The sequence below is a fragment of the Wyeomyia smithii genome, chromosome 1 (genome assembly GCF_029784165.1).
Source record: "Wyeomyia smithii strain HCP4-BCI-WySm-NY-G18 chromosome 1, ASM2978416v1, whole genome shotgun sequence".
In the NCBI taxonomy this organism is placed as follows: Eukaryota; Metazoa; Arthropoda; class Insecta; order Diptera; family Culicidae; genus Wyeomyia; species Wyeomyia smithii.
Window position 1 is genome coordinate 105,240,752 of NC_073694.1, and position 25,568 is coordinate 105,266,319.

The window sequence follows — 25,568 nt, forward strand, 5'->3', positions numbered from 1 at the left end:
CTGAGAACAGTTTTATTATAAGAAAGACTCATTTTGCCAAAAGAGGGGATTCTCAACGAAACCTCGTTCTTCCTACCAACACCGCGTCACAATCACACCTGAGGAGAACTTAATGCTTCACCTCTGTTCAGTTTTATTCCAAAATAAATATATAGAAAATGAAGAATCTGTGGTGTTTAACGAAGAACTCTATCGATTGAAAAAAGTTTCCCATTTTTTTCAGTTTTTCCATGGGTAACCTAACAAAATATATGAAAGTAAAAAACGACTCCCTAACGTAAGATTTATTGAGTTTTACCAAAGAAGGTCTACGGTTAATCAAAATGATTATATTTTTATATCTCTTTTCCTAAACTGAACGTCTGTGGGAACAGTATTCCATGTAATTTTTTACTGTGGGCTCACTGATGATTTTTGACGTGGGACTACGTCTTTGTTTATTATACTGGGATTCATTCTGTGAAATTGGAAATAAAACTGGCAAATGTTGCGTCAGATTTCAAACGTTAATAAAAGCATAACCACATGATGGATAACAATAACCAATATGTTGTTGGATAGATAAAATGTAGAACAATTTTCTGATATGCTAGTTTTCACGATAATTTCATTGCTAAGCGGTGAAATTGATGAAAAGTTTACACGAATAATGAACCAATTACATGCGAGCATTCCTAGCACAGACGACGTGATTAGACACCATCCGTTTCCTGTGATATTCTCTGTATCAATATCGAAATAAAAATTGACAGAGCCTTATTTTTGCTTCCACGAGCTTAGACTAAATGATTTTAGCTTCGATATTCACTAAATAATCGTGACTGGATAGAATCGTGAGAGTAAATTCCCAAATATACACATTCAGAGAAAAGTAAGCGCCTGCGAATGCTTGTGAATTTTTGGTTTATTTATTTAGATTCATTCAGAATCTCTTTTTACATTTCAAAATTGATAGATGAAATATTATTCTATGCTTTACCATAATAAACATATATTAGCTGTCTCCGTAATACAGTGAATGCAGTTGTAGGCAAATGAAAAACATTGTCAAGCAAAAAACAAAAACAAACGATTCAAAAATAATGCAATTCAGAACCTCCCTCCCCCTCCCTCTTTAACTACGCCACCAAAATACAGAAAATTCAATATCACTGGATTCATATTTGTACAGAATAACACAATGATTATATTTGGTGTTTAGAAGTGTTCATGTTTGCCGTAAAGAACTTTACAATGCACAAATTTGTAATTGCTACCTCGTCATATCTGTTTATTTTTTTCTATGAGATAGACAAAATTTAAAGTGTTTGAAACATATACGCTACATTACGATCTGCGAATTAAATAATAATCGGTTGAGCCCTTAAAAAATCAATAAAGATTGACCCCATTTATCAGCCCCCCTCCCCCCTTTTCGCCGACCTTCCCCCTAACTACGTCACTGAGATGTTACAATGTCTCATGGCAGAATTGTCACAAAACCACGTCTCATATTCGAAACCTCCTGTATATAAATTTAAACAATGTGCATTTGAATAATGTACAAATAATAAAATTGGGACATCCCTACCTTACTACGCCACTAAGATACAGAAAAATTAATGCTATAGAAACACACCCACCAATTGAAATAGGCACGGTAATGACAGACATTCGCATTTATAGATATAGATAGAAAATTAAGTATATTGTTGAGACTAATTATCAACGGCGATACAATAACTTGATAATTGTCAATTTAAACTGCGCTGCTCGCATATATCAAGATGGCTTGACAAAGTATTTTTTTCAATTTTTTCATCACCAATATTTAGTGGTTAATTTGTGAGTTCGAAATCCTGTTTGTGGTTAAGTGGTTTCCGAGAAATTTTCAAAAAACTGAATCGATGATATATACATCGATCAAGAGCTCTTGTGGTGGTTCACAAAAATATAATTATTAGTCATAATTACTAGTGTTTGTACAAAAATTTGTTTTTCATTGTTCACATAGTTCTTTGTTTTGTTCATTTGTTGATGACGCTGCTGTCCGCCAGTGGCGTTGGCTGTTTGTGGTGTTCGTTACTGCTGTACTGAACGTGCGTGTGGGGAATATGGTAAATTACGAGATTCGGGGAACTTAGACAACACACTTGCTATTACAGGTAGCCCAAAAGGCGCAGAATGGATATGTGTAAATTTGTTGTCAAAAAAGATACCGGTAACGAAAATGTAATTCAAAGCAATCCAAATTCGACGGATTATTTTTCGAGCGCACATAGGAGTAACTCGAGTGGAAACCTGGCCAAAATTATTTTTGCCTATGTTTAGTAATATGTTGGGAAATATTCATGTGAGAACTGGAAGTGGCTGGTTCGAGTATTGTATCAAAGAGTAACTAAATATCACGCACACAACTTGATGTTTACATTTACATAGTCTTTGTATCTTCATTAATGTTATTGAGCAGATGAAGAAATACGCTCGTATAATTTGTGTTCGCAAAACGGGCGCGGATAGCAGACATCTTCTGTATTACTTTGCACATATGCATGGAAAATTAACAGAAGAGCAACATTAAGGTGGATCCCGGCAGCTTATTTGAACATTTGTCTGAATATTTCCGAAACATTTCTCAAAATCTAGGTGATGAAGAAGTGATAATTATTGTTTGCAATACCTACTGGTTCTAAAAAATAATCCGTCGAATTTGGATTGCTTTCCTTTGAAAGTACACTTTTGTTACCGCTATTTTTTTGACAACAAACTTACACATATCCATTCCGCGCCTGTTGGGCTACCTGTAATAGCAAGTGTGTTGTCTAAGTTCCCCGAATCTCGATATTTACCATATTCCCCACACGCACGCTCGGTATATCAGTGACAAACACCACAAACAGCCAACGCAACTAGCGGACAGCAGGGTCATAAACAAATAAACAAAACGTAGAACTACGTGAACAATAGAACACAAATTTCTGTACAAACACTAGTAATTATGACTCTAAAAATTACATTTTCGTGAACCACAAATTAAGAGCTTTCGATTGATGTATATATCGTCGTTCTCTAATTCATTTGAATAAAAATCATGTTTCAAGATGGCTTGCTTAGTTTTTTGAAAATTTCTCGGTAACCTTTTTACCACATATTACCACAAATTGGATTTCGAACTCACAAATTAACCACTAAATATTGGTGATGCAAGAATAAAAAAATTTTTTTTGTCAAGACATCTTGATATATGCACGCTGCTGTGTGTATTTCCAGTGTAATAACATTTCCAAAACAAACAAACAAACAAACTTAAAAAATGTTGCGAATTTATTCCAGTCCCTAATATTATACGTCCTGTTAATTCCACAAAATCTTTAAAAATCAATTTTCACATTTTGACCATTTCATTTCTGGCAGGTGTAATTCTACATTGCGGCAGAATACCATCATTTTTCCGAGCAATCGAGCGTGTTCAACTGACGTTGTCGACTCATTTAATGGCTCCAAGATTAAATGAAATCAAGGTTAGTAATTTTGTGATGCACATTTTGTTCACCCTGACGACTCTGTTGATATTGGTTTGGTTTTTATTTGCGAGAGTGAAGGAAGGAAATATTTTTGCTTTTGTGTCCACACGTAAATTGATTACTGCATATGAGAACTCGTGTAGGTGCGAACAGCCTCAAACATCTCTTTTACTTGTGTCAGGGCCAATTATGATTCATTGCGAATTTTTCATAAGTTTTTTTTTTCAACACTCCCAACTCAAGGACTAAAAATAGGTCGAGTGGCGATTGTTATGCTCTTATGACCATCATTCTACCACGGTACCGTTATTATAAAATACCGTTATTATAAAATAAAATACGCCATCAAAAATGTTTATGCCAGTTGGTTTGTATTGCTGTCCTGCACTTCTGGGCCAAATTAGAAAATCATCGTTGGACTAATTTTTGAGTTAAGTCCTTTTAGAGTTTTAGGGAGGATTTCTCATACAAATATACTTAAACAACCCTTCCAAAACGAACATAAATCATAGTGGGAATTGTTTTGCAGACAACATATGCCCATTGACGACCTTTCTGGAAGATTTGAGCTTTATTAGGACCATTGGGAACATTTCCGAGTTAAAAACCTCGGATAAAATAGCCATTTGTCAATCTAAACAAATAAAACATCATTTGAACCTCAATTCACACGGGAATTCAAAAACTAGACCAATGGAAACTTTATATCTTGATGGCTTAATACGAACAGTTATAAAAAATATACCTTAAAAACTGTTCACGTTAGATGGTTTCTCGAAGATTTATTATAAGAATAATTATTCCTTTCCTTTTAAGGTATGAAGGATTTTTATCGTTCCCAAGTTATCGTGGAACAGGGTGCATATATCGTTAGTTGAATTAATGATTGGCACAATACATTTTTTAGCTTTTGGTTGCAAACGATGCCTCAAAGACCCGTTACAAAATTTGCAAAAAATCAGTTGGTTGCCTCAAACCTCGAATATCATAAAAAAGATTAAAAAAATAGGTTTCAACTTGTACAAATTGCTCATAATATGTTCATAATAGACCAAAAAGGTTCAATTAAAATAAAAGGTCATGAAATATGAAGTATTCGTGGCAATGAATAAAGAAATTTTTCGACATTGATCTCATATAACGTGAGTTTTACCTCTTTGTCTAGTTACTACATATACATTTCAATGTTGAAAGGATTTGTGTGCTACTTTAATGTACGTATATGCTCCATTCATCATGTCTAATAACTAACCAATAATGAAAAAAAAGGGTTTACACATTATGTTTTTCATTCGATTCTACTCCTGTTTCTAAAACGAAGTTCGTGCCTTGTTCGAAAAAACATAGCTATTTCCCAAATATATCCACGAATATACATAACAAATAATATTGATAGATTTACCACAGACGAACAGATATACCTCTTCAAAAAAAAAAACCTTGAGAATCCTCGTCCTCGTTCGCAACGTTATACTTTATACTTCGTAAAAAAGGATTGACAAAGAAATCATTATTGAGTGACACGTCTGTTTATCTGTGGATTCACTATAGACCTTTTCAAGAACTGACAGGTGTCACCGAACGTGCTGATGTTGTGTTGCTTTTAGGTGCGGTACGTAGCTTTGAAATTCCAGTAAACTGAGGTGTCAAAAAATGTTTTTGGTCCAGGCCCCGGGTAAAATGGCAATTTTTGCATTTTACCCGGGGTTCTTTAATCCAAACAATTGTCCGATAGTCTTGATACAGCTCAAATGTTCCAGAAAGGTCGTCGAGGGCATATGTTACATGTAAAACCATTCCTACTATGATTAATGTTTGTTTTGGAAGTGTTGTTCAAGTATATTTGTATGAGAAATCCTCCCTAAAACATTAGAAGGGCTTAACTCAAAAATTAGTCCAATGATGATTTTAAAATTTGGCCCAGAAACAAACTGGCATAAACAGTTTTGATGGCGTATTTTATTTTATAATAACGGTATTTGGAACACCGTGTCTACAGTTACAGAACTCCACACGCTGGTAACAAAAATTGAAAAATCTCTTTCAGCAAAAGAAATAGCATTATGCTTATTGCTAGATATTGAAGGTGCTTTCGATAACACGACCTACTCTTCTATGGCAAAAGCGATGAAGAAGAGGATGTTTCACACGTGCATAGTCAACCGGATTCATACCATGCTTGCACAAAGAATAATCTCTTTGGAGCTGGGGGGAACATCTATTATTGTAAGAGCCACGAAAGGATACCCTCAAGGCGGAGTACTTTCACCACTCCTGTGGTCACTAGTTGCGGATGACCTTCTCTGCAGCTTAGAAAAAAAAAGATTTTGAAGTTTTAGGCTTCAGAGACTTAAATAGAGGCTTCGCAGACGACATTGTCATTATGGTAAGAGAGTTTGACAATGTTGTCTCGGAAAGAATGCAACTTGCTTTTAACGTAACCTATCGCTGGTGTAAAAAAGAGGGTCTGAACCCGGCAAAAGTAACAATAGTACCTTTCACTAAGAAGAGAAAACTTAACCTAATGCCTCTTAAGCTTGAGGAAAGTTCTATCCAGTTTAGCGAAAGGGTTAAATTTTTAGGATTAACTCTAGATGCGAAACTTAACTAAAACGCCCATCTTGACATTGCAGTAAGAAAAGCGGTCAGTGCGTTCTGGTTATGTTCCAAAACGGTGGTAGGAAATGAGGCCCAAGACCAAAAATGGTCAGATGGATCTACTCATCCATCCATACTGAAAATAATATACATAGTGTGGTGGCCTAAAACAAAAGAGGCTACTGCAAGAACAAAGCTAGCAAAGCTTCAGAGACTGGCGTGTATTGCCATAACTGGAGCAATGCGCTGCACTCCATCGAAAGCGCTGGATGCAATTCTTCATCTGCTGCCTCTGCATGAATTCATGCAGTTAGAAGCGGAAAGGAGCGCCGTGGGGCTCAAACGTCTTAAAGAGGTCTTGAGCGTCGTACACAAATTACGTAACGCATGAAGGGGGGGGGGGGGGCGGTTGAGTCTGCGTTACTTATTGTTAAATAGGGGAGAGGGGGGGTAGTTGAGACCGTTACGTAACTGTGACCTTTGCTCAAAATTGCGAATTTGGAAGGGGGGGCAGGATGTCCAGCGTTACGTAATTTTAGGGGGACGGTCATATCGAACGTTACTTATCGTTACATAGGGGGGGAGAGGGTCTGAAATTTAAGTTTTTAGCGTTACGAAATTTGTGTATGACGCCTTATCTAATATGACGCCTAATCTAATAACCTAATCTTTCAATTCTTGAATCGTCTCTTATTCTGCGTCATACTTACACATTACTTACTTTTCTCCTTAGTGTGCAGTTACCTGCATAATCCTTTCCCCCGTCCGCCCGAAGGTGCGACTACCCGCTGTAGTGATTCCTGAAAGATAAGAAGGTTAGGAAATAAAAGAAAAATCTCGCAAACTCCCTTGTTTACTCTTTCAGTCAGCATTCACCTCAACCATTCTGGGTTAATTACTCCCGATGTTTACACTCACCCAACCTTAACTAATGAAAGAATAGTTGGAATCCCTTGAAGTTAGTAGTCTTTTCGTCTGGGAAGTTCGACCTGCTTCTCCAAAGTCTTTCATAGTTCTAATCGCCACGTCTCATTTTCTCTCATTTTTGGTACGTTTAAATATCCGGCTATCGGCCAATCTCTCTTCAAGCATTGCCTCATCCTTGGGGGGTCTTCTGCATCTTATTTATTTTTCCCATATTTACCTTCGCATCTTACGTAAAAGAGCGTTGTCTTAATTTTCTCGCATTTATCCCAATTACAACCCTCTAGGTCATTTATATCGTTCAAATTCTTAAATGTTTCCTGACTGTGCCTCTTGGCTTTTTTCATTATTTATCACCCGGTTAGGTAGTTCAATAAATTCTTCATATTTTTATTCTCGGCAACTTTTTATTATTCATTCGAATTGTTTCAATTTTATTCTTCCAATTTTCGTATCCCGCTCAATTCTTTCTACTCAAAGGATAAAATTTCATTCGGCGACTTTTTCTTCACTTCATTTTGTTTCATTATAACTTTGTCACGCTCTTTGACTCTTTTTATCGGCGACTTTCCATGTTTCTTCACGTCAATAGAATCACTTGAGCAAAATCATTTCAAATGACCTGGAAATATGCGAAAATTAATCGACCATTTTTGATTTGAATGAAACTTTGCACACGTATTTGGCTTAGCAAACTGAGCATTTTCCACAGATGAAGAGATTTTATACACCAATGAGTTACATTCTGAAAGGGCGTATGCCTTTTGGCATAGGTTTTATTCGAAGCATCGTGGCCCAGAATTCGTTGGTTGTATAGAAAAACTGTCTGAGAATGAGTTGTAGGGAATTAAAAATGCATTATTAAAAACCTAAATTTATCCAGCTCAGCGGTTCAAACTTTTATTTGCAAAAATAGATTTACATGCACGCTTCAAACCAGTTAATGTATATTCACTCGTAAGAAATATTGATGTTGTAATCTATACATATAAAAATGCAATCCGGTCTGTCTGTCTGTCTGATCCAAATAGGCTCGAAAATTACCGAACCGATCAGCGTGAAAATTTGTATGTAGGGGTTTTTGGTGCCGAATAAGGTTCCTATGATAGTTTAAGACCCCTCCCTTTTCTGGAAGGGGGGGGGGGGGTCCCATTCAAATGAAACACAAATTTCTGCATAACTCAAGAACAAACCAAGCAAATGAAATAAATATACACTGTAAAAATTATACACTGTACAAAAAAAATTTGTATGACAAAAAAAAATGGAAATAAACATTACATTTCAATTTAAAAAACCACCAATCCACCTAGCGCTGAGACCCAGCCTTTCTTATTCTAACTCATTATTTGTTGAAATAAAATTAACCCAAAACCTAAAAAACACACCTTGATAATTTCAGCTGGATTTCATATTATTCATTCATTCTAAACAACAAATATTTGGTAGCCAACAGCACAACTATGCCGAACATTTGAAATATACCATTTTTACACATCTGAACATATATTAACACATATACATGCAAATAACATTAAATTCTTTCAGATATATGATGCGATTTTGTTTTTGATCGTGGTATAATCGATTTGTATTCATGCGTATAAATATTCAGATTGTTTATGTCAACGTTAGACAGTAGATTTCAAATAATGTTGAATTCAATGTTGTCCCTTATACATTCATTTGAATGATCTTATCAGTGAAAATGAAATGCTTTAACGCAGTTGATATTACTGATCGTTTCTGAGATACATCCAATGAATCGCCAAATACCATTCAATATGGGTTCTTGAAACCTGGATTATACCCAGTGGCCAGAATCCGACCTCAAACCCAATTTTTATCCAGATGACCACTTCTTGTTGCCTAATAATCATAAAAACATAAAATCCATCATGAAATTTCCGAACTGCCTGATCTGGGTATTTTGATGGTGAAGATGGCGACAGTTTCCGATCAACAGCCTAAACTGACAAATATCACCCAATACGATTTGGGGAAGCGGTATGATACCCTTGGTCAGAAATCATCTTCAGACACCATTTTAAATTTCTAGACAGTAGCTTCGGATTTCTGGAAACCAGTGAGTTTTTCAGTACCTGGGATAATGCTCAGAGGCCAGGAATCAAATTCTTACTTCATTTTGAAATCCGAATGTGCGACTTCCTTTTTCTTAAAAACATCCTTGAAAACATTCTTCAATTGCCAAAAGGTAAAGGTATCTTTGGATTTCAGAATATTGATGTTGTATTTGAAGGAATAATTGGAGCATAGTATTTGAAATTTGACGTAAGATTGGTACTGAATAAATAGTTTTTCTATCATAATGACTCCTAATTTCGAACATTGGTCAAAGTAGCTCGTTTTAAACAGCCTTTGGGTTTTGATTCTTTGTAAGTTTGATGAACAACCTGTTCGTTTGACACCTGTTGTCTTTAAATAAGTCGTGTATTCTTTGAGAGAATAGACTTTCAATAATTTTATAATTTAAAACATAATGGTTAAAATAAAAGTCCGATTACCCTGATCAACCCAAGTGTGGCTTTGAAGGTCAAACTAAAATTCTGAGATAATGGAGTTTCATAACTTTTACATTTTGATACATAACAGATAAAGTTACAGTCCGATGATAATAAAATTCAATAGGGTCTTATCAGGCAACTAGACCTTTCTATTGCAACTTATTTTGTGAAAATTGGTCCTTCAATCTCTGAGAAAAGTGGGTGAACTCAAGCAGTCTTAGAAACATGTTTCTTGTCATAGCCTGATTTCCTATTATTATACATAACGAATAAAGTTGAAGTCTAATAACAATAAAATTCAATTGGGTCTTATGGGGCAATAAGACCTTCCATATGACACTAATTTTGTGAAAATCGGTCCAGCCATCTTTGAAAAAGTGAGTGAGCTTAAACAGTTTTTGAAACACATTTCTTTGCATAACTTTTGAACTACATATCCATTCATTATAAAATTATTTTACAAACTGTAAAATACTTTTGATACCAATTTTGTTCAAATCGGTTGTGTAGTTTCTGAGACAATTAAGTATTGTTATTTCCACATTTTGATACATAACCTCGAAACTAAAAATCCGATCACAATAATATTCAATAGGGTCTTATGGGGCAACTAGACCTTGCATTTGCAATTAGTTCCATGAAAATTGGTTCAGCCATCTCTGAGAAAATCGAGTGAGATTGAGAGACCGTTACATACATACACACACAACACGCAATTTTTTAGTCCGTAACCCTTTTACGGCATCTCAAATTGCACTCAAAAAAAATGGAACTCGAATACTGGGAAGAGCAACGGAAGACAGCCAACTGCATGGCTGTCAGAGGGTGTCACAAGTCGAAAAGGGTAATTAGGCCTAACGGGAAAATTACTAAAATGCTCCTAGAGCTTAACAAGTGGGCTTTTTGTACTTCCACTACCACTAGCTTCGGATTTCTGGAAACCAGTGAGTTTTTCAGTACCTGGGATAATGCTCAGAGGCCAGGAATCAAATTCTTACTTCATTTTGAAATCCGAATGTGCGACTTCCTTTTTCTTAAAAACATCCTTGAAAACATTCTTCAATTGCCAAAAGGTAAAGGTATCTTTGGATTTCAGAATATTGATGTTGTATTTGAAGGAATAATTGGAGCATAGTATTTGAAATTTGACGTAAGATTGGTACTAAATAAATAGTTTTTCTATCATAATGACTCCTAATTTCGAACATTGGTCAAAGTAGCTCGTTTTAAACAGCCTTTGGGTTTTGATTCTTTGTAAGTTTGATGAACAACCTGTTCGTTTGACACCTGTTGTCTTTAAATAAGTCGTGTATTCTTTGAGAGAATAGACTTTCAATAATTTTATAATTTAAAACATAATGGTTAAAATAAAAGTCCGATTACCCTGATCAACCCAAGTGTGGCTTTGAAGGTCAAACTAAAATTCTGAGATAATGGAGTTTCATAACTTTTACATTTTGATACATGACAGATAAAGTCACAGTCCGATGATAATAAAATTCAATAGGGTCTTATCAGGCAACTAGACCTTTCTATTGCAACTTATTTTGTGAAAATTGGTCCTTCAATCTCTGAGAAAAGTGGGTGAACTCAAGCAGTCTTAGAAACATGTTTCTTGTCATAGCCTGATTTCCTATTATTATACATAACGAATAAAGTTGAAGTCTAATAACAATAAAATTCAATTGGGTTTTATGGGGCAATAAGACCTTCCATATGACACTAATTTTGTGAAAATCGGTCCAGCCATCTTTGAAAAAGTGAGTGAGCTTAAACAGTTTTTGAAACACATTTCTTTGCATAACTTTTGAACTACATATCCATTCATTATAAAATTATTTTACAAACTGTAAAATACTTTTGATACCAATTTTGTTCAAATCGGTTGTGTAGTTTCTGAGACAATTAAGTTTTGTTATTTCCACATTTTGATACATAACCTCGAAACTAAAAATCCGATCACAATAAAATTCAATAGGGTCTTATGGGGCAACTAGACCTTGCATTTGCAATTAGTTCCATGAAAATTGGTTCAGCCATCTCTGAGAAAATCGAGTGAGATTGAGAGACCGTTACATACATACACATCCATACATACACACACACATACAGAAAATGCTCAGCTTGTCAAACTAAGTCGATTGATATACGAGATTCGACCTTTTGGAGCACTTTTATACCTTTGATTTTTTCAGTGATTGCTATACCTTTCTAGGAAAAAGTCAAAAAATAGTTGAATTTTTGCCTTTCTCCTAGAAAGGTATAGCAATCACTTGCAAAACCGAAAGTATAAAAGTGCTCCAAAGGGCCAAATGGCATATTTCGACTCGACTGAGCATTTTTTGTATGTGTGTGTGTGTGTCTATGTGCAGATTTCTATTCTCACTTACTTTTCTCAGAGATGATTGGACTGATCTCTTTTCAATCTGTAATCTTTCAATTCTTGAATCGTCTCTTATTCTGCGTCATACATACTTACTCTTCTCCCTCGTCCGTCCGAAGGTGCGACCACCCGCTGTAGTGATTCCTGAAAGATAAGAAGGTTAGGAAATAAAAGAAATCTCGCACACTTACTTATTCTGGCTTAATTACTCCCTTGTTTACTTTTTCAGTCAGCATTCACCTCAACCATTCTGGGTGAATTACTCTTGATGTATACACTCACTCACTAACGGAAGAATAGTTGGAATCCCTTGAAGTTAGTAGTCTTTTGTCTGGGAAGTTCGACCTGCTTCTTTCATAGTTATAATCGTCACGTCTCATTGTTTCTCATTTTTGGTACTATCTCCTTCGTCACGTTTAAATATCCGGCCATTGGCCAATCTTTCTTCAAGCATTGCCTCATCCTTGGGAGGTCTTCTGCATCTTATTTATTTTTCCCATGTTTACCTTCGCATCTTACGTAAAAGAGCGTTGTCTTAATTTTCTCGCTTTTATTTCAATTAGGCGTCGTACACAAATTACGTAACGCATGAAGGGGGGAGGGGGGTTGAGTCTGCGTTTCTTATTGTTACATAAGGGAGAGGAGGGGTAGTTGAGACCGTTACGTAACTGTGATGTTTGGTCAAAATTGCGAATTTGGAAGGGGGGGCAGGATGTCCAGCTTTACGTAATTTTAGGGGGGGAGGGGGTCATATCGAACGTAACTTATCGTTACATAGGGGGAGGGGGGTCTGAAATCTAGGTTCTTAGGGTTACGTAATTTGTGTACGACGCCTTTCATGGTGATCTGGTTGGTAATCTGAGTATTTTGCAACACTTTAAAAGAGGGCCTTTGTTGAGTATGTGCGGAGACTGGATGAAACCTTTGGACAACTACGACATTCCCTACAAAGTGCGTGAAACTTTGCGCTCCGACTAGAAGTGCGGAGTTAATATGGTCCGTCAGGGGTCAACGATATTCTTTACGGTACGGTCTTTACGGATATTCTTTACGGACGGCTCAAAAATCGCGTGAATCTTCGGTCCTGGTGTACAGATATCAGTGGCAATGGGCAACTGGCCTACTGTATTTCTAGCGGTGATTTACGCTATAATTGAATGAGTCAACGTTTGTCCGAAGAAAAACTACAAACATGCGAATATTTGCATTTTCTCTGATAGTCAAGCCGCACTAAAGACTCTTTTTGCTCACAAGTGTACGTCAAGACTAGTGTGGGAGTGCGTTCTCTCACTGCGTAGGCTGTGTCGTATCAACTCTGTCAATTTGTACTGGGTTCCCGGGCACAGCGGCATAGACGGCAATGAGAAAGCAGACGAACTGGCGAAACAGGGCTCTAACACGCAATTTTTTAGTCCGTAACCCTTTTACGGCATCTCAAATTGCACTCAAAAAAAATGGAACTCGAATACTGGGAAGAGCAACGGAAGACAGCCAACTGGATGGCTGTCAGAGGGTGTCACAAGTCGAAAAGGGTAATTAGGCCTAACGGGAAAATTACTAAAATGCTCCTAGAGCTTAACAAGTGGGCTTTTTGTACTTCCACAAAACTAATAACTAGGCACTTCCCGAGTAAGTTTCATTTAAAGTACGTTGGTCGAGTCCAGGATGACACTTGTCGCTTCTGTAATATGAAATTCGAAACCTCGGGACACCTACTATGCAGCTGCGGTGATTATACATAAAATCCTGATTAGGGTAACGGGGGTATTTTGGCAAGCAAAACAAATGTATTATATGGTATTTAATTAAATCTTCTAGAAAACTATTTTTGTAGCCACGGGAGGTTACAGTTTGAGGAGAACATCCTTCTGCTGTGAATTTATATAAATTTTAGGCATCTTAAAATGAAATGATTTGGCTCATAGCGGTTTAACAGGCATTCTTATCTAATTTTATATCGTTATATGTGATGATTTAAGAAGTAATTACCTGAAAATTGTCACAAGCTGTTTCTTTGTTCACCTGCAACAGCCGAACGGTAATCAAAGAGATGTCAAAATTTGGCATGGCCAAAATATGTTTGCTTCAGAAAGAGTACGTTTACCACTCTTCAACTTTTCCAACATTTTAGAGTATACAAACTGTTTTTATGACATTTTTCAACGCATTGTTTCAAAAGCATACATGTACAATAGCTTCCGGACGTTGACTTGTATATTACCACTTCCCCTTGACTTTGGGTTGACTCAGCCATGACTTTTAATAAGTATGAACTAATTCCAAAATAACGCTACCTAGAGCCAGTTTTTCGACGAAAATCATAGTGCAGTATGATTCTTAGGTGTGTTATTTAATGTTGCATGCATAGTTTTCTTATCAAATAAAATGCGTAAAATGTTACCGGGTGGGCCAAAATATGCATGTGGGCCAAAATACCCTAGTTACCCTATCAGTTGGTTTTAGCGCTTACTTTCACTCACTTGATTTTTGATATTTTAGAAGAAAAAAACCTAAATTTATCCACCTGGCGGTCAAACATTTCCCAATCAAACTTTTTATTTGTAAAAATTAGTTATATCTGACTGCTTAAATCCAATGAAAGTATATTCACTCTTTGAGTTCTGAAATACTGATGTTGTAATTGAAGTATAAAATATGAAATTTGCGCAATGTTATCGCTTATGAAATAGCGAAATAAAAGAAATGACTTTCAATTTCGAACAATTTAATCACGAACGATACCGGGAACGTTTAAATAGTACGATAGCACAATTAAATCATGTTGAGGTCATATATATTGATCAAAGCAGGTATAATGTTGAATAGTCTTTGAATTTCTTTTCTTTCCAAAACTTTTGTACCACATATCAAATTTTTATGATGTTTGTTATTTGTAAGTTTGAGAGATGACTCGTTCATATAACACTACCTATGTTCAAATAAGTTGTGTAATACTTGAGATAATAAACCTTTGTTGTTTTATTGACAATTTAATATATAACGGTTGCTTAAGTTCGATTATATGAAAAGAGAATGTATAGGGCAGCCAAACTTTAAAACCACGTGTTCAATCATTATTCATCAGTTAACCCTTAACTAGCCTGTTCATCTGATATTAATATTGTTCAAATCAGTTGTGTAGTTTCTAAGATAATGAAGTTTCGTGATTTTCACATGGTGCCTTAAAAAAAATCCGATTACACTGAAGTTCAATAGGGTGTTATGAGGCCACTAGACCTTCCATTTTCAACTATTTTAGTGAAAACCGGTCTAGCCATTTCTGTGAAAAGAAAGCGAGTTTAAGCAATTTTTGATATATGCTTTGCTTTTATAGCGTGATTTGACATTTTTATAAATAACGGACAAAATTACAAACCAATTACAATAAAATTCAATAGCAACCTATGGGACAACTAGGCTTATCGTTCGACAATAGTTTTGTGAAAATCGGTCCAACCATCTCTGAGAAAAGTGAGTGAGTTTAAACAACCTCTGGAAAACATTTCTTTCCATAACTTTTGAACTATATATTTGTTATTAATGAAATTTATAAGTTAAGAGTTCTGAAGATAGTTGTGTAGTTTCTGAAATATTGATGATTCGTGATTTTTACATTTTGATACATAACCTCTAAACCAAAAATCCGATTACAATCAAATTCAATAGCAACCTATGGGATAACTACACTTTTCATTTGCAACTAATTTCACGGAAATTGATCCAGCCATCTTTGAGAAAGTTAGTGAGAAAAAAAGTTGCACATACACACACGCATACACACATACACACATGCATAAATACATACAGAAAATGCTCAGCTCGTCAAACTAAGTCGAGTAATGTACGACATTCGGCCCTCTCACTTCAATACTTTTAGTTTCTTCAGTGATTGCTATACTTTTCTATACATGCGTGCGCTTCACTTTACTATATATTATCTAATATAACTTTACTAATCAAACAATTTCAATGTACGTTTGCACCGGTTGACGGTCAGTCAGATGCTGTAATTTAATAATTTTGCTATACTATTCTATACATACATGCGTTTTAATTTACTATATATTATCAAATATAAGTTTACTAATCAAACAATTTCAAGTAGATCTGTACCGGTCGTCGGTCAGTCAGATGCTGTAATTTAATAGTTATTCTATTAAAGTGACATTTCTCTATTGCTCAATTTGTCTATAAAGTATATTTCCTTTTTCTTTGCTTTTCATGCATATATCAAGATGGCTTGAGAAAATATATTTTTTAATTCTTTTATCACCAATATTTAGTGGTTATTTTGCAGGGTGGCGACTACCGGGAAAAACCGGGAGAATCGGGGAACTTCAACCAGCAAAGGTTAACGATACTTCTGGATGCTCATGAGCTTTCAAAAAATTCAGTAGGTATCACACTTCATAATAAGACTATGCAGAACATAGTTAATAAACTTTTGCGTTTTTGACTTTTGGTCAGGTTTTACTTGATTTTCTCCTATGTGCGTCCCAGTGAAAATATGAGAAATTGATCAACCTTGAAATGTATTCATTCTATTGTAAATGTGCTTCTTTCGATATGTTCATTATAAATGATGATTTCTGAACTGAAACATCAATCACAGCTGGTTTGGAAACGAAAATAACGATATTTCATGTTAAAATTTATTCATTTTGATCCACGAGCTGCTGTTTGCTAAATTTGCTCTCATTTGATCATCGTTGGACCGATTTTAATTCGGTTAGGTAAGATGATATTTTTTCTTTGGTTTCTTGCAATTGCTTCCAAACTATTGACGCACCTTCTAGCATCACCTGAGCAAAGTTTACTATCGCCATTGTCATATTCCAGTAATTAAAAATGGTGATTGCTTTCTTGCCAGCAATCAACAGAAGACTCAATAACTTGCTCAGTAGTTTGAGTGTCTTCATAACTTGAAATATAGTGAGTCCATTTAAAGACGAAGTCACACGTTATTGTTATCAAATTTCTACCTCGAAATTTTTTCCAGCAGAATTTTTTGAAACTAACTAATTGATATTTTAATTAAAGTTCTTGAGAAATTCTCAGATTCAAAATGAATATTTCGCCAAATTATTAAAAAACGACTAAAATACTTGATTGATTTTCTTTCCAAAACAGGTGTCTCTCAAAATAGTTATTTGATAACACTGTGTTCCTATGAATTTTGTTGTCCCTAGGCGTTTCGGAAATGCCGCAAGTCTCCAGAGATTTCAATAAAATTTTCCCGTAGGTAAACGGAAAAACGACAAATACGGCGAGCAATTACTCTGCGGCTTTTTGTAGCGCTTCTGCATTTACCAGGGGCACCAACAAAAAACAGGTTAAAAAGCTATGATATTTCTAGGGTACTTATTTGAGTTTGAGGACTTAAGGACTTTTTTTCGATTCTGTCGACCAGTGTAGTTTTTATTTTCAATTTGATCTAACTGGACATGTTTCTCAACAAAAATATAAAATTTCAGCAGGAACTAGTTCAAGTCTGATCCTTTTCCGTTTTGAGAGTTAGGTGCAAAAAACCTATGATAATTGTAACTTAAATCAGTTTAGAATAATTTGGTCAGGGAATAAAAATTTGGAACATCAGGGAAAATCAGGGAATATCAGGGAATTTATTTTTCGAAATTGATTCGCCACCCTGGTTTGTTAGTTTGTTCGAGGAATTTTCAAAAATTAAATCAAGGCATCTTGAAACATGATTTTGCTTCAAATGAGTAGGACAAAGATGATATACACATCAATCGAAAGCTCTTAATTTGTGGTTCACGAAAATGCAATTTTAAGGTCATAATTACTACTGTATGTACGTAAATTTGTGTGTTATTGTTCACGTAGTTTTGTTTATCTGTTGTTGACGTTGCTTGCCGCTGGTGGCGTTGGCTGTTTGCGGTGTTTGTCACTGCTATTCTTAGAGCCGGATCTGAGGGGAGGGCCAAGGGGTCCGGCCCCTGGCCGTGTTTTTTTTTTCGCCAGTGTTATTTTTTCGCCAGCAACAATATTACAACTACCTGAGAGTTCACGTCGTATTCTTTTGGAATGACAAATACTAACACACCATTTGAATTGAACCAGTGCGCATGGGAGTTAAAGCAGAGAAAGAAAATAACCCACAACCCACAAGAATCAGGGATACCAGATGTGCGAAATGCAGTTTATCAGAGTCCGTGGCAGATTTTACAGACCTGCAAGAGAAGGGCCGGATTTAAAGAGGGTCCCACATTTTGAGGCCACAGCAAATCAACAAATAAACTTGTCACAGTTAATAATGGCTTTTGAAAGTCTGATCCCCAATAATCAAACTAGCTTTCTATAAATAGTTTCAGAGTCTAGTGAAGATTTGCTTTGAATTGTATTTGAAGAATTTTAATAGCAAACTCGCGAAATGCATGCTAAACTAAAATACATTGCGTATTTATTTGAGTCTAATGGTTTCGAACGCAACTGGGGGCCGTCTTTTTTCGAAGATGAAACTAATTATAAATAGGTTGCATATGATAAGAGCAAGGCTGTCAAATTTGGCATTGTGAATTGAGTGTTAATTCAATAATTGATAATTTTTAGCAAAGACTTATTAAAAAATGTTCTGAAAATTTCCGACAAACTTTTGTTAAGTTCTCAAAGATGAGTAAAGTTTATTATGGGGCCCCGAACCCCCATAATCGTAAATCCGGCTTTGCTACTGGCTCTGAATAATAGTCCGTCGAATTTGGATAGCTTTCCTTTGAAAGTACATTTTTGTTAGCGGTGCTCTTTTTAACCAACGAATTTACACACATTAATTTTGCGCCTGGTTGGCTACCTGAAATAGCACGTGTGTTGGCTTAGTTCCCCAAATCTCGATTCTAACCATATTTCCCAAACGCACGCTCAGTATAGCAATGACAAACACCGCAAACAGGCAACGCCGCTAGCGGCCGGCAGCGCACTGTGGGGCAGAACCCAGAAAAGTCGCGACAAAACTCAAAAAAACGAAATTCAGTTTTCATGCCTCATTTTATTTTCTACTTGCAGTAGACATGTTATCGACTGGAAATCACGATAATTTACTTTGAAAAAATATTTAGAAAATGTGCTGCAATATTGTGAAAGTGAGGATTTACAAAGCTTGTAAGATGAAAGAAAAAATTTTCACAGATATTTTCCAGTAGGGCATGCAAATACTTAGAAAATAATTAGCTAACTCATTTTGCATTTTTGCATTCGCATTTTGCATTTTTTGGCTAACCGTTCACCGGTCCAGGGCCGAACGAATTAGAGATGTCTAGCTTCTTCTGTCTTGGGCAGCCGTTCTCCAGTCTCCCCGTACACTAGCAGATCGTGCATCTTCTTCCACCGCGCACATCCACCGCGTGCTAGGCCGACCTCGGAGTCGACGGCCTCTTCCTGGTTCTCTACTGAAGATAGCTTTGGCGGCTCTCTCGTCAGGCATCCTGGCTACATGTCCAGCCCACTGAAGCCTGTCCCGCTGTATTACCTTCACTATATCAGCATGTTTGTAAACCTGTACAACTCGTGATTCATGCGTCTGCGCCACACGCAGTCTGTTACGCAATCCGTAGAAAGCCCTGTTCGCAGCTGCAACTCGTCGTTTCACTTCACAGCTCATTTCGTTGTCACATGTCACAAGCGTACCAAGATAAACGAATTCGTCAACCACTTCAAAGCGTTCCCCATCTATCTCCACCTCAGCACCAACACCACGGGGACTTCCACGCTCTCTGCCAGCTACCATGTACTTAGTTTTGGCAGAGTTAATGACAAGTCCCAATCTCGGTGCTTCTCTCTTAAAAGGTACGAAGGCCTCCTCCACGGCCTTACGGTTGATACCGATGATATCGATGTCGTCCGCAAAACCAAGAAGCATGTGAGATTTCGTGACGATCGTACCGTTTCTTTCGACGTTTGCTCTTCGTACTGCACCCTCAAGAGCGATGTTAAACAGTAGGTTGGAGAGCGCATCCCCCAGCTTCAGTCCATCCAACGTTACGAACGCGGCTGATATCTCGCCAGCTATTTGCACGCACGATTTTGATCCTTCCAGTGTCATACGACTCAGCTTTCTTAGTTTCGTAGGGAAACCGTGTTTCAGCATGATCTGCCACAGCTCGTCTCTTTTCACTGAGTCGTATGCCGCCCTGAAGTCCACAAACAGATGGTGAGTGGGTAAGTTGTACTCCCGGAACTTATCGAAGATCTTGCCAACTCATATGATCCTCATAAAATAGAGTATAAACTGAAAGGTAATGTGATATTAGGACAGTTTTGTTGAAAATAGGTTCGAAAGAGGCATAGTACGTAAAACAAGTTTTTTTTTGTAATTTTTCCTCGTTTTCGGCAATATAAAAACCTAAAGTTCTACGTTGTTCTGCTATGACACTATTATTGTACAACGTATTGACTAGTACTAAAACAAAAATCAGTTGCTACTAGTTGCGGCTCACCGAGTAATTCGAGTTTTTGCAACAATCGTTTTCATGTCAATTATTGTAAAAAATCGTTAATCAGCAAGTTATAATAGGCTTTGCTTAACCCCGGTGTATGCAACATGACCATAATCGTATTCGGGTGTCTTTCAAAACTGACGTCCAGTAATATGAAGACCCCTCAAAAATAATTATAAGTACTAGGAAACAGTTTGTTTTTGGATTAACAGTGTATTAAACAAAACTAAGCGTTTAGTATCTTCACTCAAATTATTTTTTACGTTATAATTATCGGAAAAGCTATGTGAATATTTTCCACTGTCATTTTCACGTAGATTTTACGTGATTGTTAGTTTATTTAATCATGAACTGGTGAGATGATTTATCCTATGTATCTTATGCACTAGACATATGCATTTCATGTGAGTTTTACGTAGAATTTAACTACCAGTAAAATAAAAAACATTTGATAGTCGGATAGGTTCTACGTTTTATACAATATATAATTTTCGATTGTGGTTTCCCAAATCCTTTAGAGACTAGGAATAGTTTAGGAGTTAGGAATAGAAATTATCCAAATATGTTGCTTGATAAGTCGCATGGGCATGCAAAATCGCCAAATTGTAAATGAATTAAACGACATACGAAATTTCAAAATGATATTGCGACATTCGTTGGCGATCATTACTGTTAGCTGCAACTGTTTATGTTCAGCAAATTCCTCGCAATTTGAACTGAATCTGTGTGAAATCTTGATGCTGGAATCTGATGGTTTTTCTAAAGCGAGCTCCATCGAGGAATTCCTTTCATGTTTAAAGACTGAGCCAGACAACAGCTTCGCCATTTTGATTTCTGTGTATTTTCACACGGAGAGTTCACGCGATACTTGATTCTATTTAACGTTGCCAAGATGACGTAGATGCTAAGTGATAAAAGTATGGTAGGTAGTATGCATGTGATTTACACGTAGATGTTATGTTTGTCACATAAATCATGCAAAATGACAAAAAATAATTAAGTACAGGAAATTTCACGTAACAATAACGTGAAAAATATTTTGAGTGTATGCCAAATGGAATAAAATGTAACAAGAGGAGCTCTTAGAAAGGGAACATGACCGACTAATCTTTAAATGCACAATGTTCCTATTTGAAATATTTTTTTTTGTTCACACAACATTTATTTGACACGGCACAATTATTTGAAATATTTTGTCACAAACAATAACATTAAAATTATAATTTATATTCTTTCTCAAAAATGATGACACATCATAGGTTGGCAAAAAACTATACAAAGTCAAACAGGCAAACTTCCAATAATTCATTTCGTGATGACTCGGAAATTCGAATATATCTGAAATTGAAACATATGTACTTAAGTCCCAGCTATGATTCATAACTGAAATTTCGGATTTATGAATAATGAAAATAATTTTATTTCGTTAACGTTCCGTCCGGTTGTAATATGTTTGACAACTATTATTGCTTGGATTTTCGGCTCATCAGTCTTTAGACAAAGACTGATGAGCCGAAAATCCAAGCAATAATAGATACACGTCACAGTCGATAGCATTCACATAATGTTTGACAACTTTATGTCAATTGATGGTATAAACAACTTTCCCGGAGAAACAAAATGGCTTGCACCATTTATTCAGAAGATAGATGTCAGCGCCATCTGTAGAAAAAAAAAATTAAAGCTGCCTGAATACATTTTTCAAAAAGGTGTTCTATGTTTTTTGCCGAAGACATGAACACTGTAGCAACAACTGTTAAGGAGTTATGAGGTTTTGTCGTGCCAACGGACCAATTTTCCCCACTGTGCAGCGTCAACATAGAATAAACAAAACTACGTGAACAATAAAACACAAATTAAGGTACATACACTAGTAATTATGACCTTAAAATTACATTTTCGTGAACCACAAATTAGGAGCTTTCAATTGATGTATATATCATCGTTTTCCGATTCATTTGAAGCAAAATAATGTTTAAGATGGCTTGACATAGTATTTTGAAAAATTTTCGGAAACCACTCAACCACAAATTACCACAAATTAGATTTCGAACTCACGAATTAATCACTAAATATTAGTGATAAAAAATTTTGAAAAAAACATTTTGTCAAGCCATATTGATATATGCGCTATTATTGACTTCTCTGGCTTTTAAATGACTATTTTTGCTCCAAGCTAAATGATTGATAACTGTTATATTGGAGATAAACGCAACACAACTTATTTGGGACTCTTTTGGTTTATGTTGGTGTCTGCATTTTTTTATTTCTTATTATTTTTTATCTATAGCGCTTTGGATGCGTTAGGTATTTTTTGCGTTGATATTAACGGCGAATATTTATATAGTTTAACACAAGAGCAGGCACGATGCTACCATCCCCGAGTTCAAAATAACTCAGATTTTTACAATTCGCGCTTAAGTGTCAAATGTGATAAAGATAACAACCAGATATCGTATAGTGGCCGCTTTAAACAACGTTATCGCGAAAGATAATAGTTGTTCACGGTTGTTTTTTATTATTGCATATATCACCCTTATTAGTTCTAAAATAACTTCACTGGCTGTGCGGTCGTCAATCCTCATGTTAATGCTCATGAATGTTCGGAGAAAAGAGCGACACGTCTGTACAATCATTGCAATGTGTTTGTAATAACCTATTTCAATCATTTCAATTCATGTTTTCAACAACAATTGATATGTTATGAATTAGTCTCAAAAAGTTCATTCATTATTCTTAGGAACACAATATAACGGATACTTTTAATACTCAATTTCAAACCAGTTTTTATTTTTTTGCCTTTTTCACGTCAAAAAATTGGAAATTTCAGCTATGGAAGGCAGTTAACCGAGACTTTCTTCACATGCCTCTCGTTGCATTTTATAATTCATTTTTATTATTCTCACCTTATACGTACAATAGACAAATGGTTGCGCTGCAATGATTTTGTAATAACTTATTTCAATTATTGTTTTCAGCCGCCGGAAGCATTACAATAACTACTACTGAATGTCGTAAATTACTCTAATATTAAATCATCTATTTTTTTGCTTTTTTTCCTAAACAGGTAGAGCAATCACTGCAAAAACAAAAGGTATAAAAGTGCTCGAAAGGGCCAAATATCGTATGTCACTCGACTCAGTTCGACGAGCTGAGCATTTTCTGTATGTGTGTGTGTGTATGCGTGTGTTTGTGTCCGTGTGTGTGTAACGTTCTCTCAATCTCACTCGATTTTCTCAGAGATGGCTGGACCGATTTCAATGAAATTAATTGCAAATGAAAGGTCTAGTTGGCCCATGATTTTAATGTAATCGGATTTCTAGTTTAGAGGTCATGTATCAAAAGGTAAAAATCACGAAACATCAATATCTCAGAAACTGCGCAACCAATTTGAACAAAATTAATTTGAAATGAACGGGCTGCTTAAAAACCCTTATATTTTGAATTTCATAAAGATTGGAAATAAACGTGTTTTCGAGACTAATTATTTTGTTCATGTTTCTCAGAGATGGCTGGACTGATTTTCATAAAATCGGTGTCAAATAGAAGGTCTAGTTGTCTAATAAGACCTTATTGATTTTTTTGCATTCGGACTATTACATTGCCTGTTATGTTTAAAAATATGAAATCCAGCTATGAAAAGTAAAATATTTGCAAGACTACTTAAACTCACTCACTTTTCTCAGAGATAGCTTAACCGATTTTCACTAAATTAGTGTCAAATGACAGTTCCAGCTGCCTCATAACACCCTATTGAAATTAACTGTAATCGGTCTGTAACTTTGTCTGTAATATATCGAAATGTGAAAATCACTAAACTTCATTATCTCAGAAACTACACAACCGATTTAAACAATATTGATATCAGATTAACGGGCCATTTAAGGGTTAACTGAAGAATTATGATTGAACAAGTGGTTTTATAATTCGGCTGCTCTATACGTTTCGTCATGTATCAAATTGTAATAACAACAAATGTCTATTATCTCAAATATTACACGACTTATTAAACATAACTAGTGTCTTACGAAAAAGTTATCTTTAGGAGATACAGATAACTAACTTCATAACAACATGATATGTGGTTCAAAAGTTATGGAACGAAAAGAAATTCAAAGACTATTTAAAACTACTCCTGCTTTAATCGATTTTTGTTGCCTCAACAGAATTTAAATGTGGTATCGTACTATTTGAACGTTATCTGTATCGCTCGTGATGAAATTGTTCGATAATGAAAGTTATTTTTTTTATTTCGCTATTTCTTAAGCATTAATACGTCAAATTATATATTTAATACTTCAATTACAACATCAATATTATAGAACCTAAAGAGTAAATATACCTTCATTGGATTTGAGCATTCATGTAAATCTATTTTTACAAATAATATGTATGAATGAGAAAGACTGACTCTGACCGCTAGGTGGAGATTTGGAGAAAGGTATAGCAATCACTGCAAAAACTGAAGGTATAAAAGTGCTCAAAAGGGTCGAATGTCGTATATCACTCGATTCAGTTCGACGAGCTGAGCATTTTTTTGTATGTGTGTGTCTGCGTGTGTGTGTATGTGTGTGTAACGCTCTCCGAATTCCTCTTGATCAGAGATGGATGGACCGATTTTCATGAAATTAATTGCAAATGAAAGGTCTAGTTGCCCTTATAAGGTAGTGAATTTTATTGTAATCAGGTTTTTAGTTTAGAGGTTATGTATTAAAATGTAAAAACCACGAAACATCATTATCTCAGAAACTGCACAACCGATTTGAACAAAATTAATTTTTATTGAACGAGCTACCTAGAAAACCCTTAACTTTCGAATTTCATAAAGGTTGAACATGTGGTTCACAAGTTATTTAAAGAAGCGTGTTCTAGAGACTGTTTCTCAGAGATGGCTGGATCAATTTCCACAAAACCAGTTGCATATGGAAGGTCTAGTCCATAAGACCCTATTATTTTTTTTTGCAATCGGACTATTACTTTGCTTGTTATGTTTAAAAATGTGAAATAAAGTTATGATGTGATCACTCAGAGATGGCTGAACCGATTTCCACAAAATTAGTGTCAAATGAAAAGTCTAGCTGCCTCTTAAAACCCTATTCAATTTCTTTGTAATAGGATTGTAACTTCGTATCAAAATGTGACAATCACGAAACTTCATTATCTCAGAAACTACACGACCGACTTA

General features: G+C 35.7%; 1 protein-coding gene across 3 annotated transcripts in view; it reads left to right on the forward strand.

Annotated features, from left to right (window-relative positions):
* The window catches only part of LOC129718452 (integrator complex subunit 7), an 809,667-nt gene that overhangs the window by 701,441 nt on the left and 82,658 nt on the right, over positions 1-25,568 (forward strand). For 2 of the 3 annotated variants that reach the window (XM_055669241.1, XM_055669242.1), the window contains exons 11-12: positions 3,394-3,500; positions 16,231-16,326. The exons of the other annotated variant lie outside the window; for it this stretch is intronic. In XM_055669241.1, coding sequence (XP_055525216.1) covers positions 3,394-3,500; positions 16,231-16,326 — 203 coding nt within the window. The remainder of the gene's footprint in view (positions 1-3,393; positions 3,501-16,230; positions 16,327-25,568) is intronic. 3 annotated transcript variants of the gene reach the window in all.